Source organism: Oncorhynchus clarkii, chromosome 3 (genome assembly GCF_045791955.1).
Source record: "Oncorhynchus clarkii lewisi isolate Uvic-CL-2024 chromosome 3, UVic_Ocla_1.0, whole genome shotgun sequence".
NCBI classification, from domain to species: Eukaryota; Metazoa; Chordata; class Actinopteri; order Salmoniformes; family Salmonidae; genus Oncorhynchus; species Oncorhynchus clarkii.
This window is the reverse complement of record NC_092149.1, coordinates 13,652,367-13,676,443: the sequence shown is the minus strand read 5'-3', so window position 1 is coordinate 13,676,443 and position 24,077 is coordinate 13,652,367. Positions and strand designations below refer to the sequence as shown.

Below are 24,077 nucleotides of genomic sequence, written 5' to 3'. Positions count from 1 at the left end.
TGGACGGGAGCAGTTAGACATACACACATCATTTCTCTAACAGTGTAAATGTACCTGAATAAATGTACTGTATATCACATAGACTGTATAGAAATATACATGAAGGCTATATATGATCCCGTGTGACTCAGTTGGTAGAGCATGGTGCTTGCAACGCCAGGGTTGTGGGTTTGATTCCCACGGGGGACCAGTATGAAAATGTATGCACTTAAGTCACTCTGGATAAGAGCGTCTGCTAAATGATTAAAATGTAAATATATACAGGTATATCCTACCTCTTTTTTCCAGCAGGCACAGAGAGGACAGCCCTAGGCCTCTCAGAGGGGCCTTCACGTCATCGCCCATCCAGGAAGTCCCACCTCTCTGTACAGAGCTGGCAAATGAGACGCTACGAACCGCTGAGATTGACAGAGATAGAGGAAGGATCACTTACAACCTACTCTACGCTAATCTAATCAGTGGTCGACTCAGACAGGAAGAGCAATGTTACTTGGTATTTCTGTGTTACAGTTTCAGTATTAGTGATATTAGTTAGTTTTAGCAGTTAGTTAAAGCAGTGGTGCTGTAGTAGTGATAGCATAGTGATAGCATAGTGATAGCATAGTGTGATAGCATAGTGATAGCATAGTGATAGCATAGTGTGATAGCATAGTGATAGCATAGTGATAGCATAGTGATAGCATAGTGATAGCATAGTGTGATAGCATAGTGATAGCATAGTGATAGCATAGTGATAGCATAGCTTAGTTTGTTGAAACATCCCAGTCAAATATTTTTCACAGATTCTAAAATGGTTGTCTTGTACACTTTGCTTTTCCAATATTCTACACAGGACATCGTCCCTTCTGAGGGTGATACATTATGTGAATGGGAAGCGGATGCATTAACCTCGACAGACACAGGAAACATAAAACCTATTGGAGAAGACCGCCATGCAGAAGTCAGCTATCAGTCACAGGTTGGTGGCGCCTTAGTAGGGGAGGACGGGCTCGTGGTCATGTCTGGAGAGGAATGACTGGAATGGTGTCAGATACATTAAACACCTTAGTAGGGGAGGACGGGCTCGTGGTCATGTCTGGAGAGGAATGACTGGAATGGTGTCAGATACATTAAACACCTTAGTAGGGGAGGACGGGCTCGTGGTCATGTCTGGAGAGGAATGGTGTCAGATACATTAAACACCTTAGTAGGGGAGGACGGGCGCGTGGTCATGTCTGGAGAGGAATGGTGTCAGATACATTAAACACCTTAGTAGGGGAGGACGGGCGCGTGGTCATGTCTGGAGAGGAATGACTGGAATGGTGTCAGATACATTAAACGCCTTAGTAGGGGAGGACGGGCTCGTGGTCATGTCTGGAGAGGAATGGTGTCAGATACATTAAACACCTTAGTAGGGGAGGACGGGCGCGTGGTCATGTCTGGAGAGGAATGACTGGAATGGTGTCAGATACATTAAACACCTTAGTAGGGGAGGACGGGCTCGTGGTCATGTCTGGAGAGGAATGACTGGAATGGTGTCAGATACATTAAACACCTTAGTAGGGGAGGACGGGCTCGTGGTCATGTCTGGAGAGGAATGACTGGAATGGTGTCAGATACATTAAACACCTTAGTAGGGGAGGACGGGCTCGTGGTCATGTCTGGAGAGGAATGACTGGAATGGTGTCAGATACATTAAACACCTTAGTAGGGGAGGACGGGCTCGTGGTCATGTCTGGAGAGGAATGACTGGAATGGTGTCAGATACATTAAACACCTTAGTAGGGGAGGACGGGCTCGTGGTCATGTCTGGAGAGGAATGGTGTCAGATACATTAAACACCTTAGTAGGGGAGGACGGGCGCGTGGTCATGTCTGGAGAGGAATGACTGGAATGGTGTCAGATACATTAAACACCTTAGTAGGGGAGGACGGGCTCGTGGTCATGTCTGGAGAGGAATGACTGGAATGGTGTCAGATACATTAAACACCTTAGTAGGGGAGGACGGGCTCGTGGTCATGTCTGGAGAGGAATGACTGGAATGGTGTCAGATACATTAAACACCTTAGTAGGGGAGGACGGGCTCGTGGTCATGTCTGGAGAGGAATGACTGGAATGGTGTCAGATACATTAAACACCTTAGTAGGGGAGGACGGGCTCGTGGTCATGTCTGGAGAGGAATGACTGGAATGGTGTCAGATACATTAAACACCTTAGTAGGGGAGGACGGGCTTGTGGTCATGTCTGGAGAGGAATGGTGTCAGATACATTAAACACCTTAGTAGGGGAGGACGGGCGCGTGGTCATGTCTGGAGAGGAATGACTGGAATGGTGTCAGATACATTAAACACCTTAGTAGGGGAGGACGGGCTCGTGGTCATGTCTGGAGAGGAATGACTGGAATGGTGTCAGATACATTAAACACCTTGCCAGGTGTTTGATGCCATTCCATTGGCTCCGTTCCAGACATTATTATAAGCCGTCCTCCCCTCAACAGCCTCCTGTGATATCAGTAAGGTGTGAGAACATTCCTTAGTCTGACCTCATGATGAAACATATAGACACTGTAGAAGGTTAGTGTTTAGCCCAGTTTATAGCCATTCACCGCTACATTAAACACATTATCTATAGTCACACCCAAACACACGCACCTACACCAATGCACACATTCATGCATACACTAAAGTGTGATAATAACCGTCACAGTGATTATCATGGTTCAACAGAAGCTGAAGGTCATAGCTTTATTAAGGTGAGGTGTCTGTTTCAGCACTCCATGCAACACAGACACACAACAGCATGGAGAGACAGACTGACAGAGATACAGAGATACAGACAGACAGAGATACAGACAGAGACAGACATACAGACAGAGACAGGCAGACAGACAGACAGACAGACAGACAGACAGACAGACAGACAGACAGACAGACAGAGATACAGACAGAGACAGACAGACAAACAGACAGACTGACAGAGATACAGACAGACAGACAGACACACTGATATACAAACAGACAGACTGATATACAAACAGACAGACTGATATACAAACAGACAGACTGATATACAAACAGACAGACTGATATACAAACAGACAGACTGACATACTGACTGACAGCGAGATAGATATACACACTCAAGATGGACAGACAGATTAAACAGACAGACAGACTGACAGGGCGATAGAGATGTAGATATACAGACAGACAGACAGACAGACAGGCGAGCAGGGTGTTAGACAGACAGACAGAGTGGCAGACAGGCGAGCAGGGTGTTAGACAGACTAACGGAGTGACAGACAGGCGAGCAGGGTGTTAGACAGACTGACAGACAGGCGGGCAGGGTGTTAGACAGGCTGACAGACAGGCGAGCATGGTGTTAGACAGACTAACAGACAGGCGAGCAGGGTGTTAGACAGACAGGCGAGCAGGGTGTTAGACAGACAGGCGAGCAGGGTGTTAGACAGACAGGCGAGCAGGGTGTTAGACAGACAGGCGAGCAGGGTGTTAGACAGACAGGCGAGCAGGGTGTTAGACAGACAGGCGAGCAGGGTGTTAGACAGACTAACGGAGTGACAGACAGGTGAGCAGGGTGTTAGACAGACAGACAGAGTGACAGACAGACAGACAGAGTGACAGACAGGCGAGCAGGGTGTTAGACAGACAGGCGAGCAGGGTGTTAGACAGACAGGCGAGCAGGGTGTTAGACAGACAGGCGAGCAGGGTGTTAGACAGGCAGGCGAGCAGGGTGTTAGACAGGCAGGCGAGCAGGGTGTTAGACAGGCAGGCGAGCAGGGTGTTAGACAGGCAGGCGAGCAGGATGTTAGACAGACAGGCGAGCAGGGTGTTAGACAGACAGGCGAGCAGGGTGTTAGACAGGGGGAGGGAGTGTGAGAGAGAGAGCTCTTACTCAGTGTGGGCGGCAGCGGCGGAGCCTGGATGAGTTTTGGGGGGTCTGAGGTTTTCCTGGGGGGGATAGGGGGGTAGAGGAAGGGGTAGTAGAGGGGGGCGGCCAGGGCAGGGAGGGTGTGAGAGCGGGGGAACAGGGGTGAGCTGAGGCAGGACGCATCCAGGCCCGGAGGCGGGGCCCCAGAGCGATAGGGGGGGTCGAGAGCCCCGATGGGGGAGAGGCGGGGAGGGGCACCCCTGTGGATGGGACAGTTTTTGGGGTGGTAGAGGTACCAGGTAGGGAGGGGAGGGAGATCTTTAGAGGTTCTGCTCTGGCCAGGGTGAGAGGTGTGTGTGTGTGTGTCAGTGCGACCAAGGGAACCGACAGTGTGTGTTTTGGCATATGCCATCATTATCGCGTCAACGTTTTTATATGGGGTGGTGCAGCCTTGAGTGTGTGTGTCATTGCTTACGAGTGTGTGTGAGCCGGTGTGAGGCTGTTTATCAGTGACGTTAGCGGTGCAGTAGAGGGAGTCAAAGTCAGTGATGGATTCAGAGACAAAGCCATACTCCAGCTTTTCTTTAGTCTTGGACTCATTCACATAACGATACAAACTATCAATGTTGCTCTTGAAGTCCTTTCCAAAACGATGTGCAGAGTCTAGGCCTCCATCCTTCTTAAAATAGTCACTATATCCAGAATCAATATCATTCTCAGAGTAAGTTCCATGGCTGTCTTCATTTAAATCTGTGTGAGTGTATGGTGTAGCAAAGGGGTTAGATAGCTGGGTAGTGTAGGGGTTAGGGGTCGTGGACTGGGTAGTGTAGGGGTTAGGGGTCGTGGACTGGGTAGTGTAGGGGTTAGGGGTCGTGGACTGGGTAGTGTAGGAGTTAGGGCCTATGGCTGTGGACTGGGTAGTGTAGGGGTTAGGGGCCATGGACTGGGTAGTGTAGGGGTTAGGGGTCGTGGACTGGTTAGTGTAGGAGTTAGGACCTATGGCTGTGGACTGGGTAGTGTAGGGGTTAGGGGCCGTGGACTGGGTAGTGTAGGGGTTAGGGGCCGTGGACTGGGTAGTGTAGGGGTTAGGGGCCATGGACTGGGTAGTGTAGGGGTTAGGGGCCGTGGACTGGGTAGTGTAGCGGTTAGGGGCCGTGGACTGGGTAGTGTAGGGGTTAGGGGCCGTGGACTGGGTAGTGTAGGGGTTAGGGGCCGTGGACTGGGTAGTGTAGGGGTTAGGGGCCGTGGCTGTGGACTGGACTTCAGTGTGGCTATGAGGTTGGGTCCTGGGGACTGGTCTCGTATGAGCACCACAGTATCCTGGGTGGTAAGGGGGGATTACAGAGTGGAGGAAATATGAGGAGCGCTGGGAGTGGGCCAGGGAGAGAGGGGGTGATGACACTGCCCAGTCAAAAGGTGCAAAGGGGAGAAGGGAGAGGAGTATGATTAACAGGGTTGAGGTGGAAATGGGGATTTGAGGTGGACATGGGGGGCATTCAGGGGGTAGGAGTGTGAGTAAGTGGTGTGTGTGGGTGGGGGAGCAGGTAGGGGTAGTTGGGGGCAGGTAGGGGTAGTTGGGGGCAGGTAGGGGTAGTTGGGGGCAGGTAGGGCCAGGTAGGGGTAGTTGGGGGCAGGTAGGGCCAGGTAGGGGTAGTTGGGGGCAGGTAGGGGTAGTTGGGGGTAATTGGGGTAGTTGGGGGCAGGTAGGGGTAGGTTGGGGGCAGGTAGGGGTAGGTAGGGGTAGTTGGGGGTAGGTAGGGGTAGTTGGGGGCAGGTAGGGCCAGGTAGGGGTAGTTGGGGATAGGTAGGGGTAGTTGGGGGCAGGTAGGGGCAGATAGGGGTAGATAGGGGTAGGTGGGGGCAGGTAGGGGTAGTTGGGGGCAGGTAGGGGTAGTTGGAGGCAGGTGGGGGTAGTTGGGGGCAGGTGGGGGTAGGTAGGGGTAGTTGAAGGCAGGTAGGGGTAGTTGGGGGTAGGTAGGGGTAGTTGGGGGCAGGTAGGGGTAGTTGGAGGTAGTTTGGGGCAGGTAGGGGTAGGGGCAGGTAGGGGTAGGTGGGGTTAGGTGAGGGCAGGTAGGGGTAGTTGGGGGCAGGTGGGGGTAGGTAGGGGTAGTTGAAGGCAGGTAGGGGTAGTTGGGGGTAGGTAGGGGTAGTTGGGGGCAGGTAGGGGTAGTTGGGGGCAGGTAGGGGTAGTTGGAGGTAGTTTGGGGCAGGTAGGGGTAGGGGCAGGTAGGGGTAGGTGGGGTTAGGTGAGGGCAGGTAGGGGCAGGTAGGGGTAGTTGGGGGCAGGTAGGGGTAGTTGGGGGCAGGTAGGTAGCAGGTAGGAGCAGGTAGGAGAGGTCGGGGGTAGGTGGGGGTAGTTGGGGGCAGGTAGAGGTAGGTGGGGCAGGTAGGGGTAGGTAGGGGTAGTTGGGGGCAGGTAGGGGTAGTTGGGGGCAGGTAGGGGTAGGTAGGGGTAGTTGGGGGCAGGTAGGGGTAGTTGGGGGCAGGTAGGGGTAGGTAGGGGTAGTTGGGGAAGGTAGGGGTAGTTGGGGGCAGGTGGGGCAGGTAGGGGTAGTTGGGGGCAGGTAGGGGTAGTTGGGGCAGGTAGGGGTAGGTGGGGCAGGTAGGGGTAGTTGGGGCAGGTAGGGGTAGGTGGGGCAGGTAGGGGTAGGTGGGGCAGGTAGGGGTAGGTGGGGCAGGTAGGGGTAGTTGGGGCAGGTAGGGGTAGGTGGGGCAGGTAGGGGTAGGTGGGGCAGGTAGGGGTAGGTGGGGCAGGTAGGGGTAGGTGGGGCAGGTAGGGGTAGGTGGGGCAGGTAGGGGTAGTTGGGGCAGGTAGGGGTAGGTGGGGCAGGTAGGGGTAGGTGGGGCAGGTAGGGGTAGGTGGGGCAGGTAGGGGTAGGTGGGGCAGGTAGGGGTAGGTGGGGCAGGTAGGGGTAGTTGGGGCAGGTAGGGGTAGTTGGGGGCAGGTATGGGTAGGTGGGGCAGGTAGGGGTAGGTGGGGCAGGTAGGGGTAGGTGGGGCAGGTAGGGGTAGGTGGGGCAGGTAGGGGTAGGTGGGGCAGGTAGGGGTAGGTGGGGCAGGTAGGGGTAGTTGGGGGCAGGTAGGGGTAGTTGGGGGCAGGTAGGGGTAGTTGGGGGCAGGTAGGGGTAGTTAGGGGTAGTTGGGGCAGGTAGGGGTAGTTGGGGGCAGGTAGGGGTAGTTGGGGGCAGGTAGGGGTAGTTAGGGGTAGTTGGGGGCAGGTAGGGGTAGTTAGGGGCAGGTAGGGGTAGTTAGGGGCAGGTAGGGGTAGTTAGGGGCAGGTAGGGGTAGTTGGGGGCAGGTAGGGGTAGTTGGGGCAGGTAGGGGTAGTTAGGGGCAGGTAGGGGTAGTTAGGGGCAGGTAGGGGTAGTTAGGGGCAGGTAGGGGTAGTTAGGGGTCGGGGGACAAGCGAAAGCAGAGAAGAGGGGAAGGAGAAGCAGAGCCATGGACAAACGTTGGAAGGACGGATGGGATAGAGGGATGAGAACAAGGAGAGGAGCAAAAATGTATGTTGCAAATAAATTGGGAAGAGAGAGAGAGATGGAGAGAATGTTAGTGTCTGTTGAGAGAAGAATGCAATGTAAACCAGTAGATCCCCACCACAACATGCAGTAACGCAGTACACCACCCAGTACCACACAACAACATACAGTATAGTATGTCCAATAGTCTGACCCAACAGACACACAGACTGACCACAATACATGACAGAGACAATGGAGGTGGTTCATGAACAGAGGAGTCAAAGTTCAGGTTTAGAGAAGCCTTTCTCTTTCGTTTCCTACTCTGTCGTTCACTATTATTTCAACCACGCCCAAACCTTTAAGCTAGTGGTTTCACGTTCTACTCTTCCGTCAGTGTGTATTCTGTATTATAAAACAGATATGTGCAGGTGACTGGCAAAGATGAGGTTATCACTGTCCACAGTAGTGGTATGCTGTCCTCTCTCTCTCTCTGTACAGTAGTGGTATGCTGTCCTCTCTCTCTCTCTGTACAGTAGTGGTATGCTGTCCTCTCTCTCTCTCTGTACAGTAGTGGTATGCTGTCCTCTCTCTCTCTGTACAGTAGTGGTATGCTGTCCTCTCTCTCTCTGTACAGTAGTGGTATGCTGTCCTCTCTCTCTGTACAGTAGTGGTATGCTGTCCTCTCTCTCTGTACAGTAGTGGTATGCTGTCCTCTCTCTCTGTACAGTAGTGGTATGCTGTCCTCTCTCTCTGTACAGTAGTGGTATGCTGTTCTCTCTCTCTGTACAGTAGTGGTATGCTGTCCTCTCTCTCTGTACAGTAGTGGTATGCTGTTCTCTCTCTGTACAGTAGTGGTATGCTGTTCTCTCTCTGTACAGTAGTGGTATGCTGTTCTCTCTCTGTACAGTAGTGGTATGCTGTTCTCTCTCTGTACAGTACTGGTATGCTGTCCTCTCTCTCTGTACAGTAGTGGTATGCTGTCCTCTCTCTGTACAGTAGTGGTATGCTGTTCTCTCTCTGTACAGTAGTGGTATGCTGTCCTCTCTCTCTGTACAGTAGTGGTATGCTGTCCTCTCTCTCTGTACAGTAGTGGTATGCTGTCCTCTCTCTGTACAGTAGTGGTATGCTGTTCTCTCTCTGTACAGTACTGGTATGCTGTCCTCTCTCTCTGTACAGTAGTGGTATGCTGTCCTCTCTCTGTACAGTAGTGGTATGCTGTTCTCTCTCTGTACAGTAGTGGTATGCTGTTCTCTATCTTCACCTTCTCTCTCTCTTTTTCTTTCCCTCTCTCTAGCAGAGAAAAGTACCGTTGGTTACGCTGAGTCAGGCTATGGAGAGTTCTGTTCCTGCCTGGCTGCGCACTGTCTATCTCTCTGTCTCCTTGGAGATGATTGGATAATAGCCTATGCTGACTAGTCCATTCTGCACAGAAATACATTGTCTCATTTAATATCACCGTGACAGAGAGAGAGGCTACACAGAGCGTGTTAACTACCGTACCTTGGTTTAGCCTTGAGTTGATCTGACTGTCTCTCAGATGCAGCCACACATTACACTTCCTGGTTTATTTTGCGCTACTGTGAAATAAGTCTCTGCCATTGGTTGGTAGATGGAGCCCCTCCTGTTTGGTTCTTAAAGCTGTACACGCATACGTGACAAATAGTCTGGTCTGAATTGTATTATTTGTTTACAGTCTGTGGCCATACATAACCTAGGATAAGTTTATCCTACTGCTGTGAAGAGCTGACCACACATAACTCCTACATTTGCAAATACCATACAATTTGGCTTTTACATACACACAGAGGGAAGCACACTACACACACATTCACACACACACACACGCATTGTGACTTTGATTAGAAAAATATATATTTCAGAAAATCACCACACAATGAAATGACTTAATGTAAGTTGTTATCAAAACAATAAAGCTGTGAAATTGAAATACAAATGAATAGAGGTATTCAGCCCTTCAGCCTATGGAACTAAGAACTAGAGGTTGACCGATTAATCGGAATGGCCGGTTAATTAGGACCCATTTTAAGTTTTCAGAACAATCGGTAATCTGCATTTTTGGACACCGATCATGGCTGATTATATTGCACTCCACGAGGAGACTGCGTGGCAGGCTGACTACCTGTTATGTGAGTGCAGCAAGGAGCCAAGGTAAGGTGTTAGCTAGCATTAAACTTATATTATTAAAAAAAATCAATTTTAACATAATCACTAGTTAACTACACATGGTTGATGATATTACTAGTTTATCTAGCTTGTCCTGCTTGCATTTAATCGATGCGGTGCCTGTTAATTTATCATTGAATCACAGCCTACTTCACCAAACAGGTGATTTAACAAGCACATTCGCGAATAAAGCACTGTCGTTGTACCAATGTGTACCTAACCATAAACATCAACGCCTTTCTTAAAATCAATACACAAGTATTTATTTTTAAACCTGCACATTTAGTTAATATTGCCTGCCAACATGAATTTCTTTTAACTAGAGAAATTGTGTCACTTCTCTTGCGTTCTGTGCAACAGAGTCAGGGTATACGCAGCAGTTTGGGCCGCCTGGCTCGTTGCTAACTGTGTGAAGACCATTTCAACCTAACAAAGACAGCCAACTTCGCCAAACAGGGGATGATTTAACAAAAGCGCATTTGCGAAAAAAGAACAATCATTGAACGAATGTACCTAACCATAAACATCAATGGCTTTCTTAAAATCAATACACAGAAGTATATATTTTTAAACCTGCATATTTAGTTAACATAAATTCATGTTAGCAGGCAATATTAAACTAGGGAAATTGTGTCACTTCTCTTGCGCTCATTGCACGCAGAGTCAGGGTACAGTTTGGGCCACAAGGCTCATTGCGAACTAATTTGCCATAATTTTACGAGAACAGTCTGGAAAAAAGAAAGATGGAAGATAGAGGAGAAAGGAGTGAGTGAGAGGTCAAGGACAGAAGAGAGACAGGAGGAAGTAGGCAACAAAACATGAACCAATGACTCACCAGATACTGGAGAGAAAGAGAGCATGATAGAGGGAAGGGGAGACCGAGAGAGAGAGGGAGATGGGTAGAGAGAGGGAGATGGGGAGAGAGAGAGAGAGAGATGGGGAGAGAGAGGGAGATGGGGAGAGAGAGAGAGATGGGGAGAGAGAGAGAGATGGGGAGAGAGAGAGAGATGGGGAGAGAGAGAGAGATTGGGAGAGAGAGAGATGGGGAGAGAGAGATGGTTAGAGAGAGAGAGAGCATGATAGAGGGAAGGGGAGACTGAGAGTGAGAGATGGGGAGAGAGAGAGAGCATGATAGAGGGAAGGGGAGACTGAGAGAGAGGGAGATGGGGAGAGAGAGAGAGCATGATAGAGGGAAGGGGAGACTGAGAGAGAGAGGGAGATGGGGAGAGAGAGAGAGAGATAGGGAGAGAGAGGGAGATGGGGAGAAAGAGAGGGAGATGGGGAGAAAGAGAGGGAGATGGGGAGAGAGAGAGAGAGATGGGGAGAGAGAGAGAGATGGGGAGAGAGAGAGAGAGAGATGGGGAGAGAGAGAGAGATGGGGAGAGAGAAAGGGAGATGGGGAGAGAGAGAGAGAGCATGATAAAGGGAAGGGGAGACTGAGAGTGAGAGATGGGGGGAGAGAGAGAGCATGATAGAGGGAAGGGGAGACAGAGAGAGAGGGAGATGGGGAGAGAGAGAGAGCATGATAGAGGGAAGGGGAGACAGAGAGAGAGAGCATGATAGAAGGAACGAGAGACTGAGAGAGAGAGGGAGATGGGGAGAGAGAGAGAGCATGATAGAGGGAAGGGGAGACAGAGAGAGAGGGAGATGGGGAGAGAGAGAGAGCATGATAGAGGGAAGGGGAGACTGAGAGAGGGAGATGGGGAGAGAGAGAGAGCATGATAGAGGGAAGGGGAGACTGAGAGAGAGAGGGAGATGGGGAGAGCGAGAGAGAGATGGGGAGAGAGAGAGGGAGATGGGGAGAGCGAGAGAGAGATGGGGAGAGAGAGAGGGAGATGGGGAGAGAGAGAGAGAGATGGGGAGAGAGAGAGGGAGATGGGGAGAGAGAGAAGAGAGGGAGATGGGGAGAGAGAGAGGGAGATGGGGAGAGAGAGAGAGAGAGAGATGGGGAGAGAGAGGGAGATGGGGAGAGAGAGAGAGAGATGGGGAGAGAGAGCGGGAGATGGGGAGAGAGAGAGAGAGATGGGGAGAGAGAGCGGGAGATGGGGAGAGAGAGGGAGATGGGGAGAGAGAGAGAGAGATGGGGAGAGAGAGCGGGAGATGGGGAGAGAGAGGGAGATGGGGAGAGAGAGAGAGAGAGATGGGGAGAGAGAGAGGGAGATGGGGAGAGAGAGAGAGCATGATAGAGGGAAGGGGAGACAGAGAGAGAGGGAGATGGGGAGAGAGAGAGAGGGAGATGGGGAGAGAGAGAGGGAGATGGGGAGAGAGAGAGGGAGATGGGGAGAGGGAGATGGGGAGAGAGAGAGGGAGATGGGGAGAGGGAGAGAGAGAGGGAGATGGGGAGAGGGAGATGGACAGAGAGAGAGAGTGGGAGATGGGGAGAGAGAGGGAGAGGGAGAGAGATATACAGTGCCTTGCGAAAGTATTCGGCCCCCTTGAACTTTGCGACCTTTTGCCACATTTCAGGCTTCAAACATAAAGATATAAAACTGTATTTTTTTGTGAAGAATCAACAACAAGTGGGACACAATCATGAAGTGGAACGACATTTATTGGATATTTCAAACTTTTTTAACAAATCAAAAACTGAAAAATTGGGCGTGCAAAATTATTCAGCCCCTTTACTTTCAGTGCAGCAAACTCTCTCCAGAAGTTCAGTGAGGATCTCTGAATGATCCAATGTTGACCTAAATGACTAATGATGATAAATACAATCCACCTGTGTGTAATCAAGTCTCTGTATAAATGCACCTGCACTGTGATAGTCTCAGAGGTCCGTTAAAAGCGCAGAGAGCATCATGAAGAACAAGGAACACACCAGGCAGGTCCGAGATATTGTTGTGAAGAAGTTTAAAGCCGGATTTGGATACAAAAAGATTTCCCAAGCTTTAAACATCCCAAGGAGCACTGTGCAAGCGATAATATTGAAATGGAAGGAGTATCAGACCACTGCAAATCTACCAAGACCTGGCCGTCCCTCTAAACTTTCAGCTCATACAAGGAGAAGACTGATCAGAGATGCAGCCAAGAGGCCCATGATCACTCTGGATGAACTGCAGAGATCTACAGCTGAGGTGGGAGACTCTTTACATAGGACAACAATCAGTCGTATATTACACAAATCTGGCCTTTATGGAAGAGTGGCAAGAAGAAAGCCATTTCTTAAAGATATCCATAAAAAGTGTCGTTTAAAGTTTGCCACAAGCCACCTGGGAGACACACCAAACATGTGGAAGAAGGTGCTCTGGTCAGATGAAACCAAAATTGAACTTTTTGGCAACAATGCAAAACGTTATGTTTGGCGTAAAAGCAACACAGCTGAACACACCATCCCCACTGTCAAACATGGTGGTGGCAGCATCATGGTTTGGGCCTGCTTTTCTTCAGCAGGGACAGGGAAGATGGTTAAAATTGATGGGAAGATGGATGGAGCCAAATACAGGACCATTCTGGAAGAAAACCTGATGGAGTCTGCAAAAGACCTGAGACTGGGACGGAGATTTGTCTTCCAACAAGACAATGATCCAAAACATAAAGCAAAATCTATAATGGAATGGTTCAAAAATAAACATATCCAGGTGTTAGAATGGCCAAGTCAAAGTCCAGACCTGAATCCAATCGAGAATCTGTGGAAAGAACTGAAAACTGCTGTTCACAAATGCTCTCCATCCAACCTCACTGAGCTCGAGCTGTTTTGCAAGGAGGAATGGGAAAAAATTTCAGTCTCTCGATGTGCAAAACTGATAGAGACATACCCCAAGCGACTTACAGCTGTAATCGCAGCAAAAGGTGGCGCTACAAAGTATTAACTTAAGGGGGCTGAATAATTTTGCACGCCCAATTTTTAAGTTTTTGATTTGTTAAAAAAGTTTGAAATATCCAATAAATGTCGTTCCACTTCATGATTGTGTCCCACTTGTTGTTGATTCTTCACAAAAGAATACAGTTTTATATCTTTATGTTTGAAGCCTGAAATGTGGCAAAAGGTCGCAAAGTTCAAGGGGGCCGAATACTTTCGCAAGGCACTGTACAGAGAAGAGAGCTAGAGGGAGATGGGGAGAGGGAGATGGGTAGAGAGAGGGAGATGGGGAGACCGAGAGAACAGGCTACAGTGTATAAACAGTGAAAAGGATAGAAAGAGAATGAGGGAGGAGGAAAGAGACAGAAAGAGAGGAAGAGAGATATACAGAGAAAGAGAGCTAGAGGGAGATGGGGAGAGGGAGATGGGGAGAGAGAGATGGGTAGAGAGAGGGAGATGGGGGAGAGAGAGAGGAGAGAGAGTGAGCTAGAGGGAGATGGACAGAGAGAGAAAGAGGGAGATGGGGAGAGAGAGGGAGAGGAGATGGGAAGAGAGAGAGAGATAGCTGTGGGTACTCCATTACTTCCCCCCGGTCTGCAGATTGGATGAATAATTGAATAAGGCAGTGATGACATCACACCAGGCCCACAGGAAGCACTGAAGAGATTCCACCATCTCTTCCTCCCTCTCTGTCTCCCTCTCCCACTCTGCCCCATACACTTCCTCCCTCTATGTCTCCCTCTCCCACTCTGCCCCATACTCTTCCTCCCTCTCTGTCTCCCTCTCCCACTCTGCCCCATACTCTTCCTCCCTCTCTGTCTCCCTCTCCCACTCTGCCCCATACACTTCCTCCCTCTCTGTCTCCCTCTCCCACTCTGCCCCATACTCTTCCTCCCTCTCTGTCTCCCTCTCCCACTCTGCCCCATACACTTCCTCCCTCTCTGTCTCCCTCTCCCACTCTGCCCCATACTCTTCCTCCCTCTCTGTCTCCCTCTCCCACTCTGCCCCATACTCTTCCTCCCTCTCTGTCTCCCTCTCCCACTCTGCCCCATACACTCACCTGTCCATCCCTGAAAATGAATGAGTGCCGCCCATCTAGTCCTTTTTCTCTCCTCCTTTCCATCTCCATCATCTATCTGTCCATCCTAGATAGAAACTACATTCCACTGCACCCATCTATGTATGCATCTCTCTCTTGTTCCCCTTATTTCTCTTTCCCTCTACTCTGGAATGCGGAGAATTCTCCCCGTGTTTTTGTCACCCTTCTCTCTGCTGGTTTAGTTTTTATTCCCAAGAGAAGACACAGTTTCAGATGTGGTGTTGTGTTGTGTACATAATATTAGATGGAAGGTGGCTTCAGTGAATACTGTAGTTTGTTACTACCTCCACATTTTCACCCCAAATCAGCACCTCACAGTCAGCAACTAGGCCTATAGTCATCATCATCTAACTCACCTGTCGTTCTTGACTCCCAGGTTCTTCCTCCATCAGCTGTTCCTCTCACCTCCACCTCTTCTTCCTCTACCTCTTCTTTCCTCTTTTCTCCCTCCTCTTTTCTCTGTCCATCCATCCTCCACAGGTTCCCTTCACTGGCTGAGCACCCAATCCGCTGCGAGGGACATAACTCGGGTTGTCCAATAGCATCCTCTGCTTTCTGGAACATTTCCCTAAAAGCAGCCAATGAGGTGAGGGGAGGTGGTTGCAGGAAGGTGGCCTGGGCCTGGGAGGTGTACTCCCATTGGATTCCGTCGCTGTCCGTCTTTTCCCTCCTCCACTTGAGGTTGTAGAGGAAGTCAGGGTCAGGGGTTATGACTGTAGGATCAGGATCCGGTTCAGTTATTAGTTGGTATGCCGGGGAGCTGTGTTTGCTACGGTTACGCAGTTCCTTGAAGGTCATCACTTTTGAACCCGACCCTGACGTTGACCCGGAAGTAGATTTCTTCAGGGTTTCCTCATTGGATTTTCTAACTTCCAAGGGCGGTGGCAGGGTCAGGGTTTCACCATCGGGGGAGAAAGCCATGAGCCAATCAAATCGCTCAGGGCGTAAAGAGTTGGCGAGAAGGGTGCAAACTTTGAGGGGGGGCAGGGTACGGGGGACAGGGGGTAAGGGACGCGGAGGAGGAGGGGGAGGGGTTTCCGAGAGCACAGGGGAATATTTGAAAGTCTCGAAGTTAACATTGTTAGAGGTGTTGGTATTGCCAGTGCTGTAGTAGGAGTCAGATGCTAGGCTAACGTTAGCCCCAAACCCGCTGTTTCTCTTCCTCCTTCTCGCCATGTCAGTGAAAGACGTGGTTCTAAACACATCTCTGCTCTCCTCTTTCTCTCCCTCTTCCTCCTTTACTCCTCCAAATATATCAGTCTCTCTATCCCTCTCCACCTCTGACCTCCCTCCTCCATCTCGCCATCCATCCACAGCCAATCCATCTATATCAGACTGCTCCTTAGCCTTCTCCTCTTTTCTCCTCATCCCTCTATCTTGTGTCTGTCCAGGCCTGGAGGTGTGGTGGGTCTCCCCCTCTCCGTCCTCCTCCAGTCCCCCCACACAAACCCCCAGCTCTGGGCTGAGTTTGAGGAGCTCAGCCTGGGTCAGTCCTGCTAGCACCAGAAGCTTACGGATCTCATCATCCAACGCATGGAAAGAGGGAGGAGGGGGGAGAGAGGGCGGGGGAGGGATGGCAAGGGGGGTGGTGGAGTTGGAGATGGAAATGGTGGGGGCAGGGGGGAAAGGAGGGAGGCGAGAGGTGGGAGGGGAGAGGGACAGGGGGGTCTTCCCGCATCCTGCTTGGAGGGTGGCGAGACGCTGAGCCTCCTTACTGGCTAGGTGCTTCCTCCGAGGGGGAGGGATGGGGGGAGTGGAGGAGGGGAGGGAGAATGGGAGAGAGGAAGATTTGTAGAGAGTAAAGTAAGGGATGGGCTGACAGAGAAGAGGAGGGGGGACGGAGCGTGGGGAAGGAGGGAGGGCCTTCTCACACCTGAAGGTGTAGAAAGTGGGGGATGAGGATGGAGAGGTGCAGACAGAGACGGAGGGGGTGATGTCACGGCTGATGTTGATGTAGGTGTGGAGTTCAGAGTTCACGCTGGCATAGCGGGCAGGGGGTTTGGGGGGTCTCGGTGGGAGCTCTATGGGCGAAGAGGTCTCTGATTGTGAGACCAGGGGCTCGTCACAGTCTGAAGGTGCTGTCAGGTCCACTCCAGCATCAGAGAACTCCTGGGAATCTCCCAAAGACCCTCCCCGGCCCTTATACAGCTTCCAAGACATATCCACGTTCCCCATCTCATCCAGAACATCAGAGAGATCCTCCTTGCCCAGATCCAGTCCCTTCTCATGGAGCCTGGTGATGTGGGCCAGCTTCACCTGCCTGTTGACACTCTCCAGTCGGTCCAGGTGATCCAGTCGATCCCTCAGTAGATGCCCCTGAGGATCCCCCTCCAGGTCCCAGCGAGCCACCTGAATCACTTGGCTAAAGCGCTCCATCTTTCCAAAGTCTCCCACTGACTCCAGGAAGTCCAGGAGGCCTAGTTTGGTGACCTCTGACCCTAAGCCTGTCTGACCTTTGACCCCCAGGTAGTCGGAGGAGGAGGGGGAGGCGGGGGCGGAGGGGTAGCCCTCGTCTGGGGAGCAGGCGTGTGGGGGGGAGGAAGGGCAACGAGAGACAGAGGGGGGTTTGGGGTTGAGGAGCAGGACAGGGTGGGAACGGGAGGCTGGGTAGCGTTCAGGAACATGAATGTGAGTGTGGTCCTGAGAGATTGACAGATCAGCGTTCCACTTGTGGCCAGAGGACGAGAGAGAGGTGGAGAGATCGGCGCAGTCTGACTCCAGATCGGAGCAGGAGCTGATGGAAGTGGAGGATGAGGAGGTGGAGGAGGTCAGGGAGAGATCCAGGAGAGAGGGAGGGCAGTCGCAGCACGATGGGACCAACGTGTCGTCATCATCATCATCATCATCTCCCTCCTCCTCATCATCAACTTCAACATCAACACTGTTTTCCTCTTCCTCCTCTGTTTCTTTCTTGTCATCCATCTCTTCCTCCGTTTCTTTCTTGTTGTCTATGACCACATCTGTGTTCTTGTTAACATCTGCATTCTCCTCAACTTGTGTTCCTTTCTCCAGTTCCAGGGCATTAGGGGGGCAGGCTGGGGCCAGGACCTGAGGCTGGGGCTGAGAGGGGCTGGCCTGTGTCTTGGTCTTGCCCCCTGTCCCCTCCTGTCTCTGGGGTAGCAGGGGAGGTGGTGGAGGGGGCTGAAGCTTCAGCTGCTGTCTGATGGAGATGGTATTGTTGTTGTTGTGGTTGTGGTTGAACAGACTGTTATTGTCCTGGGGGGAATGGCCGTCGCAGCACAGACAAGGCAGGCTGGGTTCATTACAATTGGGGTCCAGAAGAGGAGGAGGAAGAGGGGCGCGTTTCGACACAGCTGCTGCTGCACGGACACTTTTGGGTTTGGTCGTAGAGAGGGGAGCTGTGTTTCTCTGTAAGCCCAATCTGGACTGACCCAAGGGGGCACGAGGCTGGACCCCCACCCTGGTCCTGGAAGACTCAGGGGTCGCTTTGGTGGCGCGCCGAGGAGAGGAAGAGGAAATGGTGTTCATGTTTTTGTCTTCCCTCTGGGAAACAGGGCCGTGTGGCTTTGGTTCCGCTGCGGTGGTGGTTCGCCTGCTCGTGTCGATGCGACGAGGCCTCAAGGGCGGAGCGAAGTTTCGGCTAGAGGAGTGCATTTTTAGGAATAATAGTTTTCTAATTGTCAATTATTTCTGTTTCTATAGAAACAGGGGTTCTGTTTTCTATCTAAAGGAAGGAGAGATCCAAAACGTGACGGTCACATCTTGGCTTGACTCCAAAGATCCTGCAACATCAAAAGAGACATGCAGTCAATAGAGGCACAGCAGATAATAGAGATGAGAGGAGTCTCTGCTCCTCTAACTGTAAAAGGGACCAGCTTGTTCTTGTTCATAAGAAATCTTACAAGTTAAATCCCCTGGTTTGTCCCATATAACTATTGGGCATTTTCTGCTGTATAATTACCTCCTCAGTGCTGGGACCAGTTAGATGAAAATTAAATCCATCTCTCCTCACTCCTATCCTCCCTCCCTCTCTCTATATATAAACAGACAGAGAGACAGACACATGCACACACACCTAAATGCAATGTCAGTGATAGAGATGAGATCTCCATGAAAACAGTTGGGAACTAATGAAGGATTGTTGTCTTCAGCATCCCAGTCTACTCTGAGATTCAGCTTGATGGAGTGAGAAAGGATGTACTGTAACTCTCTCTCTGACAAATAGGTTAAGTATAGGCCAAGTAAATTGAATCGTGATAAATCAAAATGAACTATCTCAATTTTAAGCTTATTTGCATTAAAATAAATGTTGACATTTATTTTAACTAGGCAAGTCAGTTAAGAACAAATGATTATTTACAATGACGGCCTAGGAACAGTGGGTTAACGACAAAATTGTTACCTTGTCAGCTCAGGGATTCGATCTAGCAACCTTTCTGTTACTGGCCCAACGCTCACTAAGCTACCTGCTGCCCCAATATATAGACTAGTACAAACATCTTTAGTAAACAAGATCAAATTATTTAGAGAAGAAAATCCTCAGTTGCGCAATGACTAACGTACAGGCTGTATTTTAAAACTCATCCACTGCCAAGGCTGAACACATATTCCTCCACAGCAGCACCGTGCCCTTCACATCAAACGGGGAGAAGGTAGGCCCATATAAATCATAACCTGAACCGCGCTTAGATCGGGCCTGGGACACGTCGCCCTGTTCAGAACCGTTAGAATAACGCCCCGTAACCGCTGAGCACATCATCTGCTGGATTTTCGGTATTTACCATCGGATTTATCGACCTGAAGTGGCGGAGGGGGGAGAGAGGGGGTACCTCAAGCCGCATCGTCCTGACACAGCCACCCCCCGCTACTATGACAAAATGTATCGCAATGTTTATTAAATTAACTATAACATGATTATGTCTGTCATTCTAGTAAACAACAGTAGGCTATAAATCAAGAAAACGGCTATTGACATTGATTATCTGGATCTGGGGATGTGGGCAGGTGTTGAAAGCATAGCAAAACGTATAGCCTAGATCTCGGTAAATAGAGAGCATTTGATCAACAACACCTATAATCATATGATTGTGAGATATTTGACTCACCATCGGCTTTGTTGAGGAGAAGATGGAGATGCTGGATCCCGTTCTCTGTAAACGGATGCGAGCGCGCAACCCCGTCCAACCAACGAACAGCCTCTCCAAGGGTTAAAGCGAGAGCTCTCTCCTCTCGCGACCACCTTATCTTTCGTCATCCGCCGGGACCACACCCCTCTTCTGCCTCACCAATCAATCTCCCTCTCTGTTCATCTGTCAGCTCCTTCCATCCCTCTAAACCTTCGCTTCCTCCCTCCAAGAAAAAGACAATCACTACGGAATCTTCTACCGTATTCTCTTTGATCTCTAGTATTGGAACCATTCTTCCTATCCGCCATCACACTCCCTCCATCTTTATTATTCTCTTTCATTCTCAGTGGAAATGGAAGGTAACATGGTAAAAGCACATGCTGTATAGTAATCTAGTCACACTGATCGAGGAAGACTGTGTTTAATAAGGAAACAGGAACCGTGAAAAATACTCATTGTCTTTATGAATCATGACGGAAAGCCATACACAATGTTACTGCTCGCTGTACTATATTGTTTTCCACAAAAGGTCTGAATACTAAACCCATGTTGGTCACATTTCTTTATTAAAAGCAATAGCAGCAGGTAGATGTACAGTAGTAATTAGAAAGAGATGATTATACACAGAGGGAGATAGAGAAAACATAATACAAAGACAGAACATGGTGTGAGAGACAGCAGGATTGTTCCTTTCGCTTCCTGCTCTAGTCCATTCACTCTGCCGGTAGAGACCAGAGCCCCCTGCCGGTAGAGACCAGAGCCCTCTGCCGGTAGAGACCATAGCCCCTTGCCGGTAGAGACCAGAGCCCCTTGCCGGTAGAGACCAGAGCCCCCTGCCGGTAGAGACCAGAGCCCCCTGCCGGTAGAGACCAGAGCCCTCTGCAGGTAGAGACCAGAGCCCCCTGCCGGTAGAGACCATAGCCCCTTGCCGGTAGAGACCAGAGCCCCCTGCCGGTAGAGACCAGAGCCCCCTGCAGGTAGAGACCAGAGCCCCAGGTTGTCATCCTGATTGATGTGATCATCAACCAATAATGATGTCATACCCTGCCGTCATCATCAAATCCACAGGATTCTAGAGCAGACAGTTCCTAACAGTGACATGATGTTATACTCACGTCATCATCAATGATGACATGGTATTCCCAGTTTGAGTAATCAGTTATTCTGTACATAATTGAAAATCATATTATGGAGAAGAAAAAAAAAGGGCACACAGGGGTCCTTGAAGACCAGGTTTAAGACTGACTGACCTCAACCAGGTTCACTCGCAGTCCAAACTAAAGCCTTGTTCTATTTAGGTCCCTAGACCCTTAACCTAACCCAGGGCTCCCCAACCCTGTTCCTGGAGAGCTACCCTCCTGTAGGTTGCCACTCTTATTACAATCAGGTGCGTTAGATTAGGGTTGGAGCGAAAACCTACAGGATGGTAGCTCTCCAGGACCAGGGTTGGAGAGCCCTGCCCTAGCCCTTAACCCCATGGTGTTCACTGAAGGGGTAGGAGCAAGGGACCGAAATGGAAGCAGCCACACCAACTAGCCCTCCTCAGTCCAGCTACAGTGCAACACACACTAAATAAAAACAGTCTCATCATAGTGTTCACTTGTTTCTCTTGTAGATTTTCTTGGCAAAGTTGAGGAAAACTGCGTGTGGAAGGTTTTGGGCGTGGCGCGCGATGAGTTTCTGTAAGCGCTGATAGCTGTCGTCTTCGTATTGGTGGTACAGGGTGGGCATCTGTAGGGTGTTGTACAGTGCTTTCACCTTCTCCACACTGTCATGCCGACCATAACATGACTGGAAGAGGACAATAAAAGTGAATTATTTCTCACCAGAGATATTCTAGTCAGAGCAGTTTACTGTATTGAGCTATGTAAAGAAGTGAATAAATACATTCATTCCCTCAATCATCCACCCATCATGGCTTAGGTGTGTTTACAGTTCAATGGTCAACTGTGACTGTTCATGGTTGACCTCTCACCTCCAGCTCTGCCCTTTGTTCCGGGGTCATGACCCCTAGAGCGGTCACCACCAGCCAGCCGCATTTGTTGTCCTGGATGTCTGTTCCAATCTTCCCTGTCACCGCCGGGTCGCCATAGCAATCCAGGTAGTCATCCTGGCAACAGAGAAACATTGTAAAACAATGCTGTTATGACATTGTTTGTGTGTGTGTGTCAGTCTTAAAGAATTACTGTGGTCTCACCTGTATCTGGAAGAACTCTCCCATCTCCAGTAAGATATGTTTGGCGTTGTTGTGTTCCTCTTCACTGTCGATGCCCGCCTGGGAATTATTCAGAAAGAGATACACCATTTGTATAAGTTAGAGTTTCTGCACCTTGTATAATGAGACTGACCAGACATTACAACACTAAACACTCACCATGTACATGGCTGCTGCCACAGGGAGGTAGAAGGAGTAGAAGGCAGTCTTGTACTTTACTATGGCCTTATATCTGACACACAGGGAGAGGGAGGGAGAAAGAGTAAAGATTATACCCTTCCAAACCCCAACAATACACTCAACACCCCCCAATCACCTGTACCTTGAATCGCCATATACCCCTCCATCGTTATATCCCACCCCTCTCCCTCTTACAAACCTCTCCATGGTGAAGCGGTTGAGGTCTATTTGACCAGGAGGAGCGGTCATCAGGTCCAGTGCCTGGCCCAGCTCGGTCTGGAAGGACGTCTGAAACACACAGGGACAGAGAAACAATAGTCAGCTACAGCACAAGAGTCAGCTGTGTAAGTATGTGTGTGATTGTGTACCTCAGTGAAGAGCTCCAATAGGTGTACGTAGTAGGGCTGTGCCCTGCAGTGTCTGCGCAGTAGTCTGTAGATGGATCCCTCCAGGAGGAAAGAATCATTGATGGCATCCAGACCCACACTCTCCTGAAAAACAACAGCTATGTTACTGACTGAGCAAACCCTTTAAAGCCTACTACGTTAACAGGGACACATGGTGTTGTTGACAGGTGATGCAGTATGGAAGTTGATGTAAGCTTACAGTTAATTTTGGGTAAACCAGTTGGCTGACCATAATGCTTTTAGATTAGACTACAATTCTTGTGAGAGCGATAACAGTCAGTCTCACCCTCTTGTACCAGCAGGGCTGACCTCTCCGAGTCACTGAAGCATCCATGATGTCATCAGCTACCAAGAAGAACGCCTGGAGCTGAGAGAGAGAGGAGAGAGAAATAAAAAGTCAGCGTTAGTCATTTCACTGTGGTACCTCAGCAAAGTGCTAATTGAGGCAATAACTGAGTGTGTGTCTCTCACCAGCTCAATGCACCAGCCAACCAGCAGGGCCCGTCGAACAGCATCCTGGGTCAGCTCAGTGGGAGGAACAAGCTCCCTCAAAGAGCCAATCACAGACAGGCCTCTGTTTCTTTTTCCGCCAGGAGTGTTGTAATGCAACACCTAAGAGAAAGAAATAGAGAGTAGTTGTATGGCATCTTTGCACATCTCAATTTCTAAAATCAAACCCTAGCACCTACCCCTAGACACTTCTCATAGATCTGAAGGAGAAACACTTTAAAAACTTCCTATGGTGTTCTCACAACCCCTACCTCTCGGAGTCTGTTGAGAGCGTCAGCGAGGACAGAGTCTGTGAGGTCCTGCTCTGTGAGCTCGATCACCAGCTCCTCAAACTGGGCCTCAAACAGCTGTGGGTCTGACTGCGCCGCCCCCGAGTGGTGGGTCCCGTTGCTGCAACTACTGTCACCCTGAGAGCAGAGGACATTTCAGATTGTGAGGGAAAAGCAGGAGGGAGATAGAAAACAACAGCATTAGTTTCCAAAGCATCACATGTAAATAAAGGTCTGGTTTGTGCTTATCCCACCCAAAGAATGCTTATACAGAAACATAGTTCACAGTGTCAACAACTCTCAGTTTGTTAACTACCAGTACTAAGTTAGTTAGCTACATTGATATAGCCAACTAACTAAAACTGTAAGCTCATTGCACACACAAGCAGACAGGATGAACATCTTTACAGCAAACTACAGTAAATTACCGCTAGCAACATCCCAGCGGTGCTGTCAGCAGTAGCTTCGACAGTATGTTCTCTGCAGTAATGTGACGAATTTGAGGTGAAACTATAGCTAACCGTCTGTGTTCACGATCTCGAAAGACCCAGATAAACAAAGTCTAATAATAGAGATGACCCACTAACATTAGTAAAAATAGCACGTTACCTTGGCTAGAATACATCTAGCTAGCTAACGTTACCTAGCTACAGTAGACAGCGCTTAGTCTCCAGATAATAAACTTGTCTGGCTAGCCAATCACGACACAGAGCGATATCACGCCTGAACGTTAGATCCCTTTCATAAATAGATAACTAAATAAGCAACTACACACTAGGTTGCAATATCTGCAGTCCTTCTTACCATTATTATCTTGTCCTTGCTCGTAGTGACAGTCTGTTTGGCAAATCCCTCTTCACTGGTGTCTCTTTACCTGCCAAATGGGAGAGTACGACGCACACAGAACTTGGGAATTCGGTGTATTGTAGTTTTTGACCACGTTGGCGTTTATTTTATCGCATAGCTTCTGAACTAAACCTCCCGACAGCCTTCGCGAGT

At 49.8% G+C, this 24,077-nt stretch overlaps 2 protein-coding genes across 2 annotated transcripts in view; both read right to left on the bottom strand.

Moving 5' to 3' along the window:
• LOC139405789 (uncharacterized) overlaps positions 1 to 19,542 on the bottom strand; it is a 29,339-nt gene extending 9,797 nt beyond the window's left edge. Inside the window, exons 1-3 of the mRNA XM_071148214.1 lie at positions 19,477 to 19,542; positions 14,767 to 18,153; positions 276 to 398 (exon numbers count right to left, since the gene is read on the bottom strand). Of these exons, the coding sequence (XP_071004315.1) occupies positions 276 to 398; positions 14,767 to 18,025 (3,382 nt within the window). The 5' untranslated portion in view covers positions 18,026 to 18,153; positions 19,477 to 19,542. The remainder of the gene's footprint in view (positions 1 to 275; positions 399 to 14,766; positions 18,154 to 19,476) is intronic.
• Positions 19,543 to 20,044: 502 nt separating this feature from the next.
• On the bottom strand, positions 20,045 to 24,077 carry LOC139388315 (farnesyl pyrophosphate synthase-like). The gene is made up of 10 exons (XM_071134922.1): positions 23,883 to 24,077; positions 23,061 to 23,216; positions 22,771 to 22,911; positions 22,586 to 22,666; positions 22,261 to 22,383; positions 22,092 to 22,180; positions 21,872 to 21,944; positions 21,695 to 21,772; positions 21,473 to 21,607; positions 20,045 to 21,288 (listed from the first exon to the last, which is right to left on the bottom strand). Exons 1-10 carry the CDS (start codon positions 23,883 to 23,885, stop codon positions 21,094 to 21,096), a joined length of 1,074 nt encoding a protein of 357 aa, XP_070991023.1. The 5' UTR covers positions 23,886 to 24,077; the 3' UTR covers positions 20,045 to 21,093.

Bases quoted from the DNA above. Each gene is read 5' to 3' on its own strand.
- LOC139388315 (XM_071134922.1), bottom strand. The intron at 22,912-23,060 runs GTAGGGGTTGTG...TCTTTCTCTTAG, and splicing joins CTCTCAACAGACTCCGAGAG to GTGTTGCATTACAACACTCC. The intron at 22,384-22,585 runs GTGAGACTGACT...GTTGTTTTTCAG, and splicing joins AGCCCTGCTGGTACAAGAGG to GAGAGTGTGGGTCTGGATGC.